The 19715-nt window shown below is 37.4% G+C and overlaps 1 protein-coding gene across 3 annotated transcripts; it reads left to right on the top strand.

The window, feature by feature from the left end:
* Window positions 1-1607: 1607 nt before the first annotated feature.
* On the top strand, window positions 1608-19211 carry LOC102688426 (V-type proton ATPase subunit C 1-A). 3 transcript variants are annotated; one of them, XM_015352052.2, is made up of 13 exons: window positions 1608-1812; window positions 2421-2602; window positions 4185-4252; window positions 9488-9573; window positions 11875-11969; window positions 12269-12360; window positions 13277-13375; window positions 14990-15058; window positions 15519-15611; window positions 15720-15813; window positions 16141-16238; window positions 17283-17412; window positions 18665-19211. In XM_015352052.2, the coding sequence occupies exons 2-13, from the start codon at window positions 2474-2476 to the stop codon at window positions 18668-18670; spliced, it is 1059 nt and encodes a 352-aa protein (XP_015207538.2). In that variant the 5' UTR covers window positions 1608-1812; window positions 2421-2473; the 3' UTR covers window positions 18671-19211. The 3 variants fall into 3 exon arrangements, with proteins under 3 accessions (XP_015207538.2, XP_006626108.2, XP_015207546.2); XM_006626045.3 differs by having other exon boundaries at window positions 18569-19211; XM_015352060.2 differs by lacking the exons at window positions 2421-2602; window positions 4185-4252 and having other exon boundaries at window positions 18569-19211.
* Window positions 19212-19715: the final 504 nt, after the last annotated feature.

Raw genomic sequence — 19715 nt, 5'->3', positions numbered from 1 at the left:
TTCTTCTGTAACTAAAATTCTGTGTATGATTTGCATGTGAGAATACGAGTGCCTTCTGTATACATTTACAGTGGCTAATAAAAACTTTGCAACATTGATTTTTCTTATGTAAAATAACTTTACATTATGTGCTGTGACGTGTACATGCAATAGTTTTAATGGGATGCAAGTGAGGTTTAATTACGCGATCATGAGAATCCCGTAACACGTACATTTCCTTTAAAGGTAGGAATATTGTATGTGATATCAGTAACTGAAGCGACGTTATTTGATTTCGTGGCAAACAACAAAAAACACATAAATATATTTAAGAAAATGTATTTTAATCATTAAAAAGCCGTGCACATACATCAGATAACATGCAAGTCCATAACAAGTCGAGTAAAATCTCCATTGTTTAATGACGAACCTGATGTTTATGTTACGTTTTTTATTTGTTTGGGGGGAAACAGTGGAGTTCAATAAATTGCCTTTGACACCCTTGCTAGTGTGGTGGTAGAGGGTGTGGGGTCTGTTTATGGAAGCCCAGATGCAGAAGTAAGCGAAAGCGGACGTGAATTGGGAGGAGCAGGTGGACCGCTGCGGTGGGGATGGACTTGCTGCCAGCACACGTCTCTGGGAACAAGTCACCCCACAAGGACAGGGCTTCGATCGTGACACGTAGTGTAATCAACTCACTGAAACCCACTGTTGTTAGGTCAGAAGATACGATTCTCCACCTTAGGTGGATGCATAGGCAATCAGTTTACATACAACGTGAAAGGGTGATCACTGTCTAAAACACAAACCCAAAGAACAGATTGATCGATAGGTTTGTTTAAACGGAACATACCTTCAATACTGTATGTCAGTAAGAAGAACAGCAGTGCGCCCACACAGGTGTAGTGCTATATAAATCATAAAACGGAACTCTTTTGAGCCCCGTCTTCCAACATCAGCATCCATAATGTGTACTGTTGGACAGGCAATGTCCAAGCTGCTTTTTTATTGGTGGTAGACTCGTACTACTGATCAGATCCCTTTCCTTAAGGAAATAACTCATCAGTTTGATTCTTCACTACGTATTAAGTGGTGTTATTTTTTCCATAGGAGTCTTGCTGGTAACTTATGTGCCTTTTTAAATTACAATATGTGTAACATTTCCTATTATAAACTTACTGTCAGCTATTTAAACATTAAACTTTTCTATGTCTAAAACTATGATGTCCAGTGAACACTTTGTAATGATTATGTAATAGTGGTGAATAAACCATTTGATTCATTCATACCGTATTAAAAGAATATTGTGAGTATTACAGGTGTATGTATTTTGTTCATAGACGCAAAGATATAGAGATATTATTTATTTGGGATGACCTCGTCTACATTAGGACAAAGGAATGAAATTCAGATAATTTGAAACAGAAGGGTATCAAAATGCATAGAATTGTATCTTTTACAATGTTAACGCTACTTCTATTTTAAATAAATGTTTCTGAAAAAAAAGAATGCGCTAGATGTGTTTTCATCACCAACACAGGGAATATGCAAATACCATAATGTTCTAACCTACAGCTGGGTGATGTAATAATAGTCATCTTACACTATTCCGTCGCTAGAAAAGGCTGGCTTCTCCTTACCTGGTTCAGTGTCAGCGGGGCAGAGGAAGACAAGACAGTGTGTGGTTTTAAATGCTTAGTACTGAATTACAGTTTACGACTGACGAACACTTCAGGCTTAATTTCGTTTACTTTGCATTTTTTAAAACATTTTCCTAAACCGTGTTTCTCGTGGACAGTATTAAAACATGAAGGTAGAACACTGCATGTAAAGGTAAGTGTACAAGTGTTTTTAATTTATTTTTATTTCAAAAAATAAAGTAGGCGTTAAGGTATTAATGTAGCATAATAACGTAGTTGTCGATAAGATGTTTTTAAGAAGCCAATATCAGAAAATACATTTTAAATTTTTAAACTAGAAGAGATCATATTTCCTTAGCGTGGAAAATATTTTAGGTAGAGACTCTATCTGACTAATGTAGGCAGGTATTCCGTTCCCTTATTACTTTACAACAGACTCGTGAAATCATAGAGTTCCATGACATCACCTGTTATTCGATTTTTCGAATAGGTTTCTATTAACACTGGGTTATTGCTTTCTATAGCGACAGGTATGATAAGTAGATATAATTTACTTATTTTCAGCCAATTATTACTATTTTTTCTTATGGACAGCCTTAATATAATAAATCTGGTAGGTTTATCAAAATCTAGGGAAGTAAGATAACATACTTTATTTTTTCTGTAGAGAGTTTCTATAGAAGAGGTTTTGGAGGTAAACAGGGCAAGCAAAATCAGAAAGACCTACATTTGCATATTGATTTACTTAAATGGTGTGCAGTATATAACACTAAAACTGTAATGTGTTTTTTATTCCTTTAGATCCTAGAAATCATATTGATAAAGGTGTCAGAGCATCGCTCTCAGGGCCAGAAATGGCTGAATTCTGGTTAATTTCAGTTCCCCTTGACAAAACAAGCCAGAAATCTCTGGAGAGAATGCAAGCTGTGACAACAAAAGCTAACTTATCCAATAATTTCAAATTCACAATCCCAGATCTGAAGGTACAACCATTTTTTAATTACTATTTAAAAGCTTTTTTTTCCATTTATACTTACCCTATAATCTTTTGAAAATGTGTTTTTGGACCTTTCACTTTCTTAAACAGCTTCATTTGTAAATTTGCCAGCCATCAAGCTAAAGCCTGTAAGGTTGTAAGGTGAAACATGATCTTAACAAGCTGTGGGCACTCAGGTTAAGCATTGCCCTGTTTTATCAAATGCCAGAGGAGGCAGGTTTCATGCCCTAGACAACCGCACTAAAAGCTTACTTGAGCCAATATTAATCTAGAGATAAGATAACATTATTGGCCATATACATTTCTTGCATTAGGAATTTGTCTTTTTACATAACATCAGAGCACAAGGCCAGCCATTATACAGCACCCCTGGAGCAGTTGGGGTTAAGGGCCTTGCTCAGGAGCCTAATGGAGCAGGATTCCTCTGCTAGCTGTGGGATTTGAACCAGCAATCTTCCAACCACAGGCACAGAGCCACCACTCCACCCCTAGTGCAAGAAAGACAATGCCACAATTATATGATTTGCAGACTACTATACATTCAATTTTAGTTTGCATTGTAATAAAAAATATCACAAGTTTATTAACCTGGATCAATTTTGCACGCAGAAAAGATATGAGATATTTTGCTTCTCTGTCTATTTTCTGAGTATCAAATACAGGGTCACATGGAAGACAGAGACACAGACACACCTGGGTCAATTTTCCCAGAAGCCAATTGACCTACCAGTATATATTTGGACTGTGGGAGGAAACCAGAGCACCTGGCAAAACCCCACAAGAACATTGGGAGAACTTACAAACTCCACACAGACAGCACCCCAAGTAGCAAATTGAACCCAGGTCCCAAGTGCTGTGAGGCAGCAATGATAGCCATTGTGCCACCATGCTGTCCTTCTCTGCTTACTTTTACTCCAAATTCAAAGTTTTACTACTTTTAACTGGGCTATGTAACTAATTTCGAGTACAATCTCAGAATTGTGAATAAAGGATATATTTAGGAAAGAACCATAAAAGAAGTATCCATCATTAGTTAGTAGTTATTGGCAGAGAACAGGGGATCAGTTTTAACACTGTGACTAGGTAGCTCAGTTTAAATACCAAAAATTACTTACTGCATATAACGAAGAGACTGAGGTTTTCTGTTCCAAATCAACCTGTTTTTGATTTCTACTTTTGTCTCTTCGGCCCACTTTGTTCTGTTTCTTGAGCCTACTAGCCTTCATCACATGTCGATAAAAGTTTACACACTGTTGTCTCTAAAGTAAAATTCTAATTCTGAGAGGTGGCTCTGTGGCTAAGGATCTATGCCTGTGACTGGAAGGTTGCTGGTTCAAATCCTGCAGCTGGCAGAGGAATCCTACTCTGTTGGGCCCCTGAGCAATTCCCTTAACCCCAACTGCTCCAGGGGTGCTGTACAATGGCAGACCCTGCGCTCTGACCCCAAGCTTCTCTCCCTGTCTGTGTCTCCATGGAGAAAAGCTGGGGTATGCAAAAAGATGAATTCCTAATGCAAGAAATTGTATAGGGCTAATAAAGATGCATTAAACATTATTATTTTCCAACAGGTGGGAACCTTAGACCTTCTCATTGGGCTGTCTGATGAACTTGGGAAACTGGACACCTATGTGGAGGGGTAATAACAAGCAGTTGTTATTTACTGCCTACAGATGGATCAGCTGTTCTGTTTATAATATAAACAGTTGTCTCGTTCTTTTCTCCTAGTCTGAAACAATCTGGCCAAGTAAGGACCAGGGCTCTGTGAGGTTAAGGCAGGAGCCAGCAGGATTTTTCCTGCCTATTCTTTTAATTCAACAAAGAATTAGTGTTGACAAAATAGTTGGTCCTGCCTTCCTGCTATTTTAGTTGTAATATTTCCTTGTGACAGAAGAGGTGCAGGTCAAATTAATTCTGGTTCCGTTATTTTACCGGCATTAATAAGAAATTCTTCAGAGTGTTTTTTTTCTCTAGTGATCTGGCATCATTGCTTACCTGTTTTTCTCCATTTCTAATAGTAACCGTGACCCTAAATGTAAGTGCACGTTTATAGAAAAATGTTTTTGGGGGTACAGTAGTGATTGCTGTGCAGCCAATGACAATATGAAGATTAATTTCATGATGAGGTTTAAGCGAGGAGTGTTGTCAGTGTATGTTGGCTGCAATGAAACAAGTAAAGGTTAATTTTAACCTGAAAAGTAGCAAGAAAATATAAAATGATATTTTTCATATTTTCATCATAGAATTAACCTTTCCTTTACATCTTATAATTAGAAAGTCCCGATGCTGTTTTCTCTGTTTACTGTAATACTGCCATGATGCAGTGAGAGGTTGTAAGTAAGAGCTTGAATCATGTGATGAATTGAATTAATTTGCTTTGGATTAATTTGTGGTACACTTTACTGCTGGGCCCTGAATGAGTCATTTGAGATACCCTCATTTATCCTCTTTTCACCTTAATTATAGTAAATGTGACATTCAATTAGTATCAAGAACCTATTGATATCAATGCTTCACAATATTTTGATTCCCATACCAGAGAATATGAAACTATACTGTCTTAATAAATGAGCCTAATATGTTAATAGTGAATAAAATTAGAAAATGATTGAAATAATGAACACTTTGTATACAGATTCAAAAGAGTATAATTTAGGTTTCAGAACATGTGGAAAATAATATGGAATGTGCCATCACTGTTAAAATGCTATCTTTATCATCAGTTCTAGATGAACTTTTGTAACTATCCATTTTATCTTACTTGGAAAATATATTACTTGTAGGTATCCCAATAACCAATACACCAAAAGGTATTTTAAAGTAAAATGTAAAATATTTATGCTCAAACCTGTTCACCAGAACCTGTTACATGGCATCATTATTTGGTAGGCAAATAAGGTTAGACAAAGGTGATGTGCAAACTCCAAATGCAACAGAGAAGAGCATTTTCAAAAGCAAAAGTTTTTTATGCTGTGTTTGACATGTCAGTGTTATTTATTCACATTCCCACTTAAATTGAAAGAGTGTCTGAATCATCAGCAGCACGTACAGTATAATGACAACAGTAATACACGTGTGTGATTCAAGGTGATTCAAGGTGAAAAAAGAGGAGAAAAGTTTTTCATAGAAAAAAAAACGTTTTGTCTATAAACACTTTCTTTAATGATTAAAAAAGATAAAGCGAATAATTCATGTTTTAAATGTGATTTTATTGTGTAGTTCCTGTCACAATTATATAAAACAGTGCATAAAAAGGCAATTATATTGTCCTGTACAGACAACACAAAATAATTGACATACAGTGTTAGATCAAAATTACAATTTTAGTTTGAAGCAAACATGCTGAGAAATCACAATAAAGCAATATATAAAGCACTAGGCTGGGGAGATGTAGTTTCAAAGGAAAACTGGTGCAAATAGATGTAGGATGTTGTTGCGGAGTGTCAGTAGACATGCACTGAGGTTATATCTGTGTCTCTGCTCTTGCTTTATGTGAAACATCGTGCCCACATACAGAAACATGGGAGAGTATTACTTCTTTGTACGATGATAGAATCTTATACAGTACAGTATAGATACAGTACAGTACAATACTTGATGTTTGGTTCTTGAGCATCTCCTTAGAGTCCTGGAAATATGTAATTTGTTTTTTTGCTAACAATAACACCTGGTCAGAGAGCTTTTGAGGTTTCTCTGTGTACATGCAGACACACAATTTAAACACTAATATGGCCAGCAGCCAGCAGCCATATCACCCTCCAACTCACAATTGGCAACCCATTGAAGATAAGCAGGTGTGAGTCTAGTCAGTACCTGGATGGGAGACCTCCTGGGAAAAACTAAGGTTGCTGCTGGAAGAGCTGTTAGTGGGGCCAGTAGGGGGTGCTCACCCTGCTGTCTTTGTGGGTCCTAATGCCCCAGTATAGCGATGGGGACACTATACTATAGTCAGGCACTGTCCTTTGGAGGTCCTGACTCTCTGTGGTCATTAAAAATCCCAGGGTGTTTCTCGAAAGAAGTAGGTGTGTAACCCTGGCGTCCTGCTCAAAATTTCCCATTGGCCCTAACGAATCATGGCCTCCTAATAATCCCCATCTATGAATTGGCTTCATCACTCTGTTCTCCTCCCCACTGATAGCTGATCTGTGGTGAGTGTTCTGGTGCACTATGGCTGCTGTTGCATCATCCAGGTGGAGCTGCACATTGGTGGTGGTGGAGGGGAGTCCCCATTACCTTGTAAAGTGCTTTCACTGGAGTGTCCAGAAAAGTACTATATACTGTAAGTGTAAGCAATTATTGTTACTGTTTTGTATTCTTAATGAGAAGAGGCATGTGCCTTAATCTGCATTTAAGGGAGGAGTTCTCTTATGAACTGATAATTCAAGTTCTGTCAAGCAAATCCTAAAATCCTTGGCCTTAGGTAATATTCTGGCTTCACATAATGATTCTAACATCTCAACTGTTTGTGCTGCTCTTCAAGCATCCAAAGCTACCAGATGGTTCTGCTACCTTTGTAAAACATTTTGCTTTAGATAGCATTATAACTGTTTTTGAACTTTTATTATAATCTATTGTCTTTGTCTATTGTAAAAGTAAATACTGGTTAATCTCTTAGGCTTTAAAGTAAAATATGTTACAATGTTTTACTAAATTTCTGGTCACAGTGACACTACACATTAATAAATTCTGTGCTAGTAATGCCTGTACATGTGTGAAATCTCTCCTAATGTGAAGAGGGAAGCATCAGCAGCAAATGTCTGTCCTACAATTTGTCCAATGCACTTTACAGTTTAGTCTGGAAATCTAGGCATCTGCTGGAATATTTATGAAAAAAGACTATATCAGGGTATTTCAAACACAATTTCAGCATGTTGTTGTATGTAAAAGGGTGTAGAAAGTGGGATAAAACCAATACATTTCTGAAGCTTTCACTGGTGTAGGAAGGGGCTGTCCCATACTCCCTGAGGACAACCACCTGTTTCCACCTGACAGCAGAGCCCCCCCATGGCCTGACAGCCACAGTGTAGGATGGCAGTGCTCTCATTAGAAATTTATGTCCTGGGATTGCAGACAGTTTTTCCATGTAAGATCTAAATTCACTCACCACAAAGTACTTGAGTCTTTGAAACATGGAAGGAGTTAAGCCATTAAGGTGTCAGTTTCCTAATTAAGGCTATGTACAGTGCAGGCACTTTCTACTGCAGTGGAATCTGCCATCTGGCCAGGTGGTATTCAATTAAAGGTACCATAAATGAAGCTTTTCCTTTGACAAGAAGAGCTTAGACTTATTGGAAACAATGGGATGGTCTTAAGTTTTGTTAAGAGAGGGCTACAACTGAGAGGAGACTATTTGATCTGTCTAGCCCATTTAAGTAGGTAGCCCATCTTAGGTTCTCATAACAGCTGTGTCTTGAAAGAAATGACACAGCTGACGTCCACCGCAAGGCTGTTCCCTACTTCCACAACTCTCGGTATTAAGAAGTGCCTCCTATTCTCTGAGTTAAAGGCACTCCAGCTTGCACTTGTGACCTTCGGTTCATGTTTCACTGTTAATTCTGCTAATTTGACCTTGCACTGCCTTTGAGAATTTAGGATACTTTGACTTGGTTTCCCTTTTAGTCTCCTCTGTTCAAGATTAAAAGGCTCAGCTCTTTTAGTCTGTCAGTGTGGGAAATTCCTTTATTCTTCAGAATGTATCTAGTTGCTCTTCTCTGGACTGAGTCCAGAATGCTAGTGTCTTCTTTTGAGGTCTTAGTAGTGCATTTTTCAGTTTTAACACAACATACATTAAATCAGCACTTTTAACTATATACAGTATCCTCAACTAATGTTTGCCTTTTTAATTACTTAGTTATTACTGACCATACAAAAAATACAATAATTCTTGCAAATGAATGCATCACCGTCTTCTCCATTTACCTGAATCAGATATTTGATTGTGTCATACTATTGAATAGATTGCTCTACAGTGCTAGTTTATAAAGCTTCTGTTTAATCTTAACTTTAAACATATTTTAATCGTATGATATTCTTTTCATACATCTGCAGGATACCTGAGCAAATCATTGCAGCTATCTTTCACATTCAGCAGAAACAAACAGTACCATCCTTTCTTGTGAAGGATGCTTCTGAATGTCAGAAGATGCCTGTCTACCATTAGCACACATATAGTACTCGAAATTAATGTAAAGACACAAAACATAATCCTGTACTTAAGAAGTTTTCAGCTGGGCCCTGTTCAATTAATTGTCTTACAGGTGCAAACACAATTAATGTGAGTAATATCGGAAATTCTCTTTAACGTACCCATTGCTATCATTTTACAAACCACCACTTTATGACATGTACAGCTTTCCAAAAAGCCTCTGACCTCAACATGAGACTGACAGAAGAGTCAACAGGAACAGAGAGGATTCTCATGGCATTTTAGAGTATTTCGAAGTTCTACTGTGCTTTTAATTCCAATTAATTGTTCTGGATTTTGTGCGGCACAGTAGTCAGCACTGCGGGCCCTGGGTTCTATTCCTGGGGCGCTGTCTGTGTGGAGTTTGTATGTTCTCCCAGTGCTCACATGAGTTTCCACCAGGTGCTCCTGTTTCCTCCCACAGTCCAAAGACATACAGTACTGGTAGGTTAATGGGCTTCTGTGAAACTGACCCCAGTGTAAGTGTGCGTGTGTTCTTGCTTGCGTGTGCCCTGCGATGGACTGTGCCCTGTCATTCTTGGGACAGGCTCCAGGCCACCGTGACCCTGAACTGGATAAGCTGGTATTGAAAGTGATCTGATGTTCTGGATTTTAACAAAGCACAAATCAGAAGTTCCTTGTTGTGTTTTCAGTCAAACTCTGTAAGTAAACAACATGTCATTTTTGCAGTGTTATAAAGAAACTTGCCCACTACATGTCTGACGTAATAGAAGAATCCAAAGACAAAATACACGAAAACCTGCTGGCCAATGGAGGTGAGTGCTGTTATAAACCATCTCCCATAAGTTGCAGTAATTGAAATTATATTTTTATAGTAATTATATTTATATGTATATACTGTATATACCAAGAAATTCAAGTAGGTCGGCACGCGTAGGCTGCAAAGGAACAGGTAACGGGTTTATTCCATGCTGAAAAGAGAAGAAAGGGCCGTGTTTTGGCCGTGGAGCCTTCTTCAGGTGTGAGGTTTGAGGTGTGAGAGATTTAAAGGGATATTAAATCCCTTGACTTGCCTGTCATGATCCCCGAATGATTTAATATGATTATGTCATTTTTCAAAAATTCTGGAGGACGATTGAAAAATGATTTATTAATGTAAAGATTGATTATCATTAATTCATGGCAAAGGCCTGCCATCTTAGTGGCTCTAATGACTTGCTGTACCTGAAAGAATCAAACCATGTCATAGGACATGAACTTGTGACCTCTATTCACAGACACAAACAATATAATTGTGTGGCCATTTACAGTACAAAAGCATATATTCTCAACACAGAAAACAGCAACAGGATAAATTTATCAGTACACGTAAAGTAGGGTTGATGGTCTATAGTGAAGTGGTTTTGCTTTCCTTCTCTAACGTTTGCTCTACCACAGACCAAATTTAAATGTCACCTTCAGAGATGCAGTACAGTCCTTTCAGGAAGAACAAATATACCTTGGATGTACAGTAACAGTCACATGTTTACATTTATATATCTTTGAAAACCACCTTATAGTATGTTAATTTTTGGGACACAATCAAATCTTTTTAAATCATTCAGGGTTCCTGACAAGTTAAGTTATAAGTGTGTAAGCCGTTTAACAATAATGATAATTTCCGACTCCTGGGCTCCGGAAAAATGGAGTGGAAATGTTCTGCCTGCACAAGGCAGCACTTGAAAGTCACCAGCACAGGGAACATATTGTACACACGGTCACTTGTTACTGCCACAACATGACAAGAGCCTCCACAACAGCTATACAGTAGAGCTATACTGAAAAACAGAACAATAGAAAATTCAATACCATTTTACAGCTCCATCCCTGAGATCAGTCCAGCTACTGTGTGCCTACCACACATGGGTATACACTTCGACAAGTAAACATTTTTAGTTCATCAGGAGCACAGACTGTTCTCTTCGTGTGACAATATTGAGTATGTAGACACAAAAGATCTTGCTTTTTCTTAACACAAGCAGTTGCAAACAGGCTACAGTTGAAAGCACTACCTGGCTTCATTTATTAGCATGGCAAAATAAACAAGTGTGTAAATGTGACTTAATGCAAGAAGAAAAAACTGCCTTTCAATCACAGTGATTTTACCAAATCTTACTAAATCAAGGTGTAAATAGGAAGGCTTTTCTATTTACACCTTGTTTTGTACCTTACAACATTATCTGATTGCAATTTAAATTGTGTTTTTTTTGCTTGATCAGTACATATACAGTAAAGTTGATAAAGAGACATGAAGGCCTCATACATGTTAGTGGAGGTGTGGAATTTGTTCCACATCAGCTGGGTGTTATTATCCTGAAGATGATCCTGCCCTTAGTTAGAAATCTTCTGACATTGGAAAGTATGAGCTGTAATTGAACTGGAGTTCCATAACAAACCCTTTCTTTCTAATGATTTTGCAAATAAACCGTTTTCCCTTCTTAGGGCAGAAGACTTCCAAGAAAATTCAAACACCTAAGAAATCTTGCTTTCAAGCTTTAATGGGTATTTGCTTTTGCTGTGGTTAAGTTGTGTGTAGGCATGTGAATGAGGTGAAGAAAGTATGTTTCTTCAAATATGAATCTGGATGTGGGGATACAGTGATTAGGTTATGGCGGATTACTGATGACTGACCCCATAACTTAATCACGATATCCATGCAACCAGGATGCCATCTTTTGATCTTTGCAAACTTGGGTTGAAAACGTGAACATAGTGCTGATTGAATTTCTTTGTTGAGTTAAGCTTTCTCCAGTGGCTTTGTCTGTGCCTCTCAGCCATTGCATGTGCTGCTTGCTAATAAACACTACAAACTTTGTGTGCATTTCACTGATGGTAAACCAACCACAGAAGAAACAGTTAAGTAGCCATGCTAGGACAGAAACGTGTCAATTAAATTAATACTGATTGCTAAAAGATAGAATTGTGGAAAGTGTTAAAAGTTTTGTTTTTAGAGCAACTCATCAGTGAGCTGTTAATTGCTTGGATTTGTCTGTAGCGTTTTACTGTGGTTTATGAAATGGTGTGGTGATTTTCTCGTGGGACAGTTTATACATATGCTGTATTTTGTGCTGTTGTAGTTGACCTGGTGACCTATTTGACACAGTTTCAATGGGATATGGCAAAATACCCAACAAAGCAGCCTCTGAAGAATCTGGCAGAAATCATATCAAGGGTAAACTTCCTATGTACTCCAGCATTCGTAACATACTATTAATAGATTAATCACAGTTATGTGATTTTGTTTTTACAGGAGCGCAGGCTTTCTAGAATTTTGATTCTGAATATATTCATGCTAAAGTCATTGCCAAAACAGTTTTTAACTCACTTACTGTATGTAACAAGTTCAGGACGAGATGGTTTTGACTGCCATCAGCATGTCTTTGAAATCCAATGAATCGAGGGTTAGCTTCAATAAAATACTACTGTACATAAACATAAAACATAAAATGTTGTTTTCTCCTCTGGTTTCAGCAAATTTCCCAGATTGAGGCAGAACTGAAGTCCCGCAATATAGTATATAACAATGTGAAGGCGAGCCTGCAGGGCATGGAGCGGAAAGCCATGTGAGTTGTCCTCTGCCACTTGCCCCTTGGGTGTGAGCATCTCATTTACTGCATAGTCCTTCTCCCAGGATCTGTAATACACACTCTGCTGTTTCGTGTTTGGGTAGCATGGTGGCACAGTAGTTAGCATTAGTGTCTTGCAGCTGTGGGACCCTGGTTCAATTCTGGACCTGGAGTGCTATCTGTGTGGAGTTTATATGTTCTCCTTGTGTTCACTGTCCAAAGACATACTAGCAGATTAATTGGCTTCTGGGAAAATTGTCCCTGATGTGAGTCATATTGCTACAGTAAACACCTTGCTGTATAAATGGGTCGTCCAGGTCTTGTAAGTGACAATGTGCGCACAATTAGATTTTTTAAATAAAGATGTATAAATATTTTACAAATATTTAATGGCTAAGTACAGACTATAGTACAGATAAAAGAAATACAATTAAGATTTATCACATTACAATCAAAGACATTTGCTATCTTAACTCTTCTTTTTTTTGTGAGAATATAAAACAAAAAATGGAGGAAATTTTCTATTTAAAAATAGGTGGCAAAATCAATGCTATATAAAAGTTTTATGAGAAACGCTTTGCCATTATTTCAGTTGATTGTCATTGAACATTCACTTTTGAGCATGTGGTAACTGGTATGGTCTTACCATATTTAATTGACATTTTCCATATGTAATTGATAATTGACACAAGAACTGCAGTGCAATCTGTTCACATCTCAGCTGGGGGCAATTAATATAATGTTTGTTTGAAGACTTATGGAACGTTGATGTATATTGGAAATTTATTGTGTTTTTAGAGACAAAGATAGCAAATTGTAATGTTCTTAAAGTCAAATGAAAAAGTTTCTCTTATAAGCTGCTGATTAAACAATTAAATACCATATGATACCCAATACTATACCCTTTTTCTAGAGGGAACCTTCTAACCCGGACTCTAACAGACATTGTTAATAAGGATGATTTTGTGCTGGACTCTGAATACCTGACAACTCTGCTGGTGGTTGTTCCAAAGTAAGTAATTTATTGTGTAAATAGGTATCTTTTAATTCGCACCAGTAACACACTTGCTGTACCAGCAAGCCCTACCACGTAGCTCAATAAACAGAAATGAAGAAAGGATTTTTACTTGCAACAAAATGTGTTTATTGTGTAATTTTCTTTCCTCTTTTGTCCCATTTCCCTGTTTTTCTCTCTTATTTGCATCATGCAATTGCACTGTAACCCAACACAGCAAGGCCTACGAGATAATCTAAGGCCCCTGATCTCAGTATCTGATAAGGTCTTTGTTTCATCCATTGGCAACAAGCCATTCTACACTCAAAAGCACAGTGTTGTACTAACGAATGTAATAATGAATCCTGTGCTGTAGGATAGTTCAACGTTGTTAAAACTAGACGATGTTTCAAAGAGGGTGTGAAGAGCCCCAGTCCAGCGAGTTTTATTGGTCATTATTAAGTCATTATTTTTTTCGGGTCTGGAAAAGTTATTTGGGCTCAGCTAAGCAGGTGAGCCTTTTTTAAGCAAACCAGCCCTCTGGGACCACACCACACTTTTTGTTCCGGGGTGTTAGACCCATAAAGAGTGATCTATAAGAGAACTGGATTTAGGTTCAGAAGATAAGGTAAGTTACAGACGGGAGGTCATTTGTCCCATCTAGCCCAGGATTAGTAGCTTATTGGTACATTTCATCTAGCTTTTTCTTGAAGGCATTAACAAAATGACTGGATTGACTGCCCACAACTCTGCAAACATGGCTGTTTCACGTTCACATTTGATATACCTGCATTGTGTCCCCTCATAGTCTCTGTTTAAGACTAAACAGGTTCAATTCATTCAGTCTGTCAGCATGGCAAATTCTTTAAGTCCCATAATGTATCTGGTTGCTGTTTTCTGGATTGAACCAGAGCAGTAATATATTTTCTATAATGTGGTGGCCAAAATTGTACAGAGTTTTCTAAAACCTTAGCAGTCCATTATACAATGTTAACTTCACATCTCAATATTTAAATTCTCTGTCTTTGACTATATAACATTTTGTTTGCCCTTTGTATTGCCTCCACACATTGAATAGAGAATGTAAATGATGTGTCAGCATAAACAGTGCTGAGAAAACGTTTGCGAATAAAGCCGTAAAAATACTTAAATTGTTTAATTTTACAAATTACAAACTGTTTGGTAATTTAAAAAATATATATTTAGAACAAACAAGTGTATCACAGTACAAAATGTGTTCCCATAATTATATCTGGGATTCACAAACATTTTTTGGTACTGTAATTTTATTTCTTTAGTAGCCTCTTCTATCTCAGGGTTTACTTTTTTGTATGTAACATTTATGTTTTTAATACCTACATGTTTTAAATCCCATACTTGTCTACATTATACACTTCCTGCCAGAAGTTCATCTTGAATGCTTTCCAGGACCAGGACTCGGTGTTCAAAACAATTCAGATGATTTTCGTTGTTCTTTCATCTTTATTCAATAGTTCGTGCATTTTACTTATTTCTGTTAACTGCATGTAAAGAAAAAATGATTAAACAAATTCACTCCTAATGTACATTATTGTATAATTCAAAAGGAAATACATTGTCATGTGGAACATTTTAATGTGTTTGCAATTGTAGGGCAAATTACTCCATTTGGCAAAAGACCTATGAATCTCTGTCTGAATTTGTTGTCCCTCGTTCGACAAAGTAAGTATGGAAAGGGGTTACTTATTTGTTATTTGTCAGAGCTTGTATTTTTGTCCTTATTAAATGGTGTTTCAGTAAAGAAATAGAGTTTTCCTTACTTAAATAACTTCTTGGGTATACAAGGTGTAATTTAAAAGACTGTGAATGTTACAATAATCATGTAATATCCTTTTAAAGTGCTACTTTTTACTAAAATGACAAATTTTAGACATAAGAATATTAGAAAAAATATTAGATACTAAAAGTTTGTCTCACATAAAAATGACAGTTTCTGTGATTAGGTCTTGTTATTACAGTAAATGCAGGACAAAAAAATTAATTGAATTATACAGACTTGTTTTACTTTGTGATCAGAACTAATAGTTCTTATGAAACTCTAAGGATATCATACTTCATGCTTAAGTGAATGCTGCGTATTTATGTAAACCTGATTGTTCTGACGGTAGTTTTCCCTCTGTAGAAAGATAATGGAGGACTCTGAAGGAGGACTTTTCACCGTAACCTTGTTCAAGAAGGCTGTCAGCGACTTCAGAATAAAAGCCAGGGAAAATAAGTAAGCGTGAGAGGCACTTCAGTAAGAAAGGCTGTTATAAGATCCGAAAATTCCCCTCAAACACTAAGGGAGGCTCATAACACATTGCGTATGCTCTTTCCTCTGCAGGTTTACAGTTCGAGAGTTCAGCTTCAATGAGACCGAGCTGCAGGCTGAGAAAGAGGAAATGACACGGCTGGCAGCTGACAAGAAACAACAATTTGTGAGTTAGCTGCTCAGTCTTAAAAGCGTGGCGATAAAAATGGGTGTAGCTATATGATTTTCACAGCTAAGGTAGGAAAACAACTACGCTAGCACACCAGAGCTGATTGGATTTGCTTTACTAAGTAAATGGAAATGAAAAAATCTTTAAAAACATTTATACTTTACATACTGTACAGCCTGTAGTTTAGTAAGCAAAATATACAAAATATGTGGAAATAATATAAATTATTCGTTTTTTTCTTCATTGATGTGTGGTTTACATAAATAAAAAAACTTTTTTAAAAACTCCTTAATGCTTGTTTTTTGTTTATAAATAAATCTTCAGGGTCCTCTTTTGAGATGGCTAAAGGTAAATTTCAGTGAAGCATTTACTGCTTGGATCCATGTGAAGGCACTGAGGGTATTTGTGGAATCTGTCTTGAGGTAAGCTAGAGCTCCTGAGCATGTTTTGGGTTCATCTGTTTTTTAGATTTAAGGCAAAAACAAAAGACAAAAGACAAAAGGTGACAACAATGAATGGTTCTTTGGTTCCACTAACTTATCCCATTATATTCTCTAATGGGAATTAGTATCTGTTAGAAACACTTATGTAATAAATAAGAAAAAAATAAGATAATACAAGTCACAAGCTACAGGCTCTTTTGTAAGTAAATGGGTTTTGATATTGACAATTTTCTTTTTTTTACATTACTCTAAATCTGCACACATGGATGTCGATAAGACATCCCCACTTCACTATCATTACAATTTGGATAACAGGATAAACCTGCAGGTTTTGAAATTATTTCGACTCCTTTTTGAAAAGTAGTTTTTGAATTTTTTAATTTTGAAATTAAAACCGAGGCCCCCACTCCCCATGGTCTTCTCAGGTGTAACCCCAGTGTCCTGGCCAAATTTCTCCTCTGGTCTTTACCCATCATGGCCTCCTAATAAGGCCCATCTATGAACTGCCTTTATTACTCTGTCCTCCTCCCCAATGGTAGCTGATGTGTGGTGAGTGTTCTGGTGCACTATGGCTGCTGTTGCATCATCCAGGTGGAGCTGCACATTGGTGGTGGTGGAGTAAGTCCCAATTACCTGTAAAGTGCTACAGTATGAGTGGAGTGTCCAGAAAAGCGCTATATAAGTGTAAGGATTATTATTTTCTGGTTTCTTCTCAGAGCAAGAATGTACAGTACTGTTTATTTTTTAGTGTAAAACCACAACTACATACAGTATAGTATCTTAGATGAAGTCTTACCAGAGTATTTTGCTTGAGTTTGCTATATTTCTCTAGATAAAAGGAAGTGTCTTCTTAGTTTTCTTATTGCAAAGACAATAAGGTTCATGTGTCTACACTAAGAGAAACTGAGAATTTTAGCAGGATTTCAATTGTAGATAGACATAAGAGTTAATGTTACTTTGGAGAAGTGAGGTTGTGATCCGATCAGTTCTGCACTCTGCCATGTTTTGTCATCTTTGTTGTAGGTATGGGCTCCCGGTTAACTTTCAAGCAATTCTACTGCAGCCCAGCAAGAAGAACAGTAAACGCCTGAGAGAAATATTAAATTCACTCTACAAGCACTTGGACGGTGTGGCAGCATCAAGCAAGCTGGATGTATGTAATAGTTTCCAATAGTTTTAAAAATATATCTTAACCTTTTAACTTGTAAAGGCTGTGTGTAGGAATTTCCTCATCACCTATTTGCTACTTGCTACATATCTTGTCAGATGTTTCACCTGGGGGATCTTGTGTCCAGGTTTGTTTTTTTTAGTAACAGTCTGAAAAGGTCTCGCACAGCTGATAAAAATGGTGTTCACCACAGTACTGAAGCCAGCAGAGTGCCGATAGTGGTTCGCAATCCTGATCCCAGGAGGCCACACTCCTGCTGGGTTTCATCCCAGCTGAGTTTAATTATCTTACTGGAGCCTTAATTTAAATTAAGTTGCTTGACTTACATGGATAAGGGTACTACAGCTAATTTATGCCAATGCAGTCCCAGTGGAGCTTAGCCACTTGGGAACTGCCATCTAGGAAATGGTCCCCATTAGCTAATTCTATTAAGCACTTTTGATCAGAAAAGGCCTTTAACCTTTAACTTGAGCCCTTAAGGGTCACAAGGTCTTCAAGTGTTCTGCCTACCATTCCCTTAGTTACCTAATACACTATTTGCTCAGCTGAAGCAATTTAACCTGAGATCTGATGATTTGAAGTACTGAGGTTGTGTTCCGAGACATATCCGATAGAGGCTTCCCCGCCTCCCACTGCTCTTTCGGCCACTATTCCTGTAAAAATGGAGAGGAAAACAGTAGTTTCGTTTATATGTTTTTATATTTAATCCACTCGTAATCTAAATGTGCGAGAACTATGCATTTCTACTAAAGAGAATCCGTGCTGAAGAGAAGCACTATTAATCCTAAAATGAAACAGGAATGAAGGATTCTTGGCAGGGGTGATGATTTTCCATGATCGCATTGGATATATTACTTTATTCTTCACAGTCAAAGCAAAAATACCTTTTCATACCTCTGGGAACTGTATGAAGTAAGGAATTACTGTCTATTTCTAATAAACATTAATCCCATTAATACCGATGAAAAGCACTAGATGAATGCAAGGATTTATCTTTATTGGAACTCAGACCCAATCAGCAATCTTAGGGGCACAAGCAAGGTAGGAGGCTGCCAGTGTGCGAGTGTCCTCGCTAGCACGGTGTGCAATGAGGTGCTTTTAAAAGGTGCAAAATACTCACACAGGTTCCCTTCTCTTGCAGGCTGGAGTTGATCTTCCTGGATTAGGTCTCAGCAACCAGGAATACTATTGCTATGTCTACTTCACGATTGATGTGAATCTGATTGATCTTTAACAGGTGTAGGTGCCAAGGTACTGTACAGAGGAGGTCCAGTCCTCATCCGAGAGAGAAGTCAAAGGAAACCACAATAAACAAATTGGGCCCATGTCAGGTTGTTTCAAATGAATAAGAATAATGGTAATATTCCGGAAATCTAGTTTTCACTGCTTTAACAAATTCAGTACAAGATCAAGTTGCTTTATAGCTATAGTATAATGCATTTGTTTTCATTCTGTAATCTAGAGATCTCGACAAACATTTAGCCATATTACTCAAGAGTAACAAAAGCAAGACGACTTAAAGTCTATGCACTTCCTGAAACGCAATGACACGCAGGCATTCTAAGCATGGATCGGTAGCTGAAGGCTAAGCATGACCGGTTTACTCAGCTGTGTTCTAGTGGGGAAAAAAAGTCCCTTACACTGACGGTACGCTGTGAAAATGGCACAAACCCCAACTGCAACACATACAGGGATACATATGAAGAGCCACAGGATTTTGGACTCCGATTACCCTGTAATTACACGTACTACAGAAATGCTGTGATTTTCAGAGCACACTTACACTCAACATCTTATTAGAATAGCCTGATGCAATAACAATACTGCTAAAGAGACACGTAGAGAGATACGACTATAGCGACTAACGACTAATGACTAAAGTGATGTGTGGTTATAAATGGCAATGTGCGAGACGCAGAGCTCACAGGACTCATTTACATTGTTTTAATCTTCTGTCTGAAAAACGTGCTGCATTTTGAGGAGATTAAACAAGTACCAAGGAGTTGTGTTCAATGACATAACTGATTTTTTTCATGTTTTCAGTAATGTTAGTTTTACTTAATGCTGGAATCAGATACGCATTTTGAAATACTGTACTGTCTGTAAACGTATCTTGCTTAAGAAATTAGTTCAGAAAAAAAAATCTAGTACAGAGTAGTTTTTCTGTTCTGGGGATAGCATACTGTGACTTTAATCCTCCAAAACAAGAACCTGCGTGTTTATCTGAAAAGGACTTCCAACCAGTTTATCTATAAATCAACATGTCTCATTGGCCTTTCAAAAGAGGA

This window comes from Lepisosteus oculatus, chromosome 2, assembly GCF_040954835.1.
Source record: "Lepisosteus oculatus isolate fLepOcu1 chromosome 2, fLepOcu1.hap2, whole genome shotgun sequence".
NCBI lineage: Eukaryota > Metazoa > Chordata > Actinopteri > Semionotiformes > Lepisosteidae > Lepisosteus > Lepisosteus oculatus.
This window is presented reverse-complemented; position numbering and strand designations above follow the sequence as displayed.

Bases quoted from the DNA above. Each gene is read 5' to 3' on its own strand.
- LOC102688426 (XM_006626045.3), top strand. From the start codon at position 2,474: ATGGCTGAATTCTGGTTAATTTCAGTTCCCCTTGACAAAACAAGCCAG. The intron at 11,970-12,268 runs GTAAACTTCCTA...CTCTGGTTTCAG, and splicing joins TGGCAGAAATCATATCAAGG to CAAATTTCCCAGATTGAGGC. The intron at 16,239-17,282 runs GTAAGCTAGAGC...TCTTTGTTGTAG, and splicing joins TTTGTGGAATCTGTCTTGAG to GTATGGGCTCCCGGTTAACT.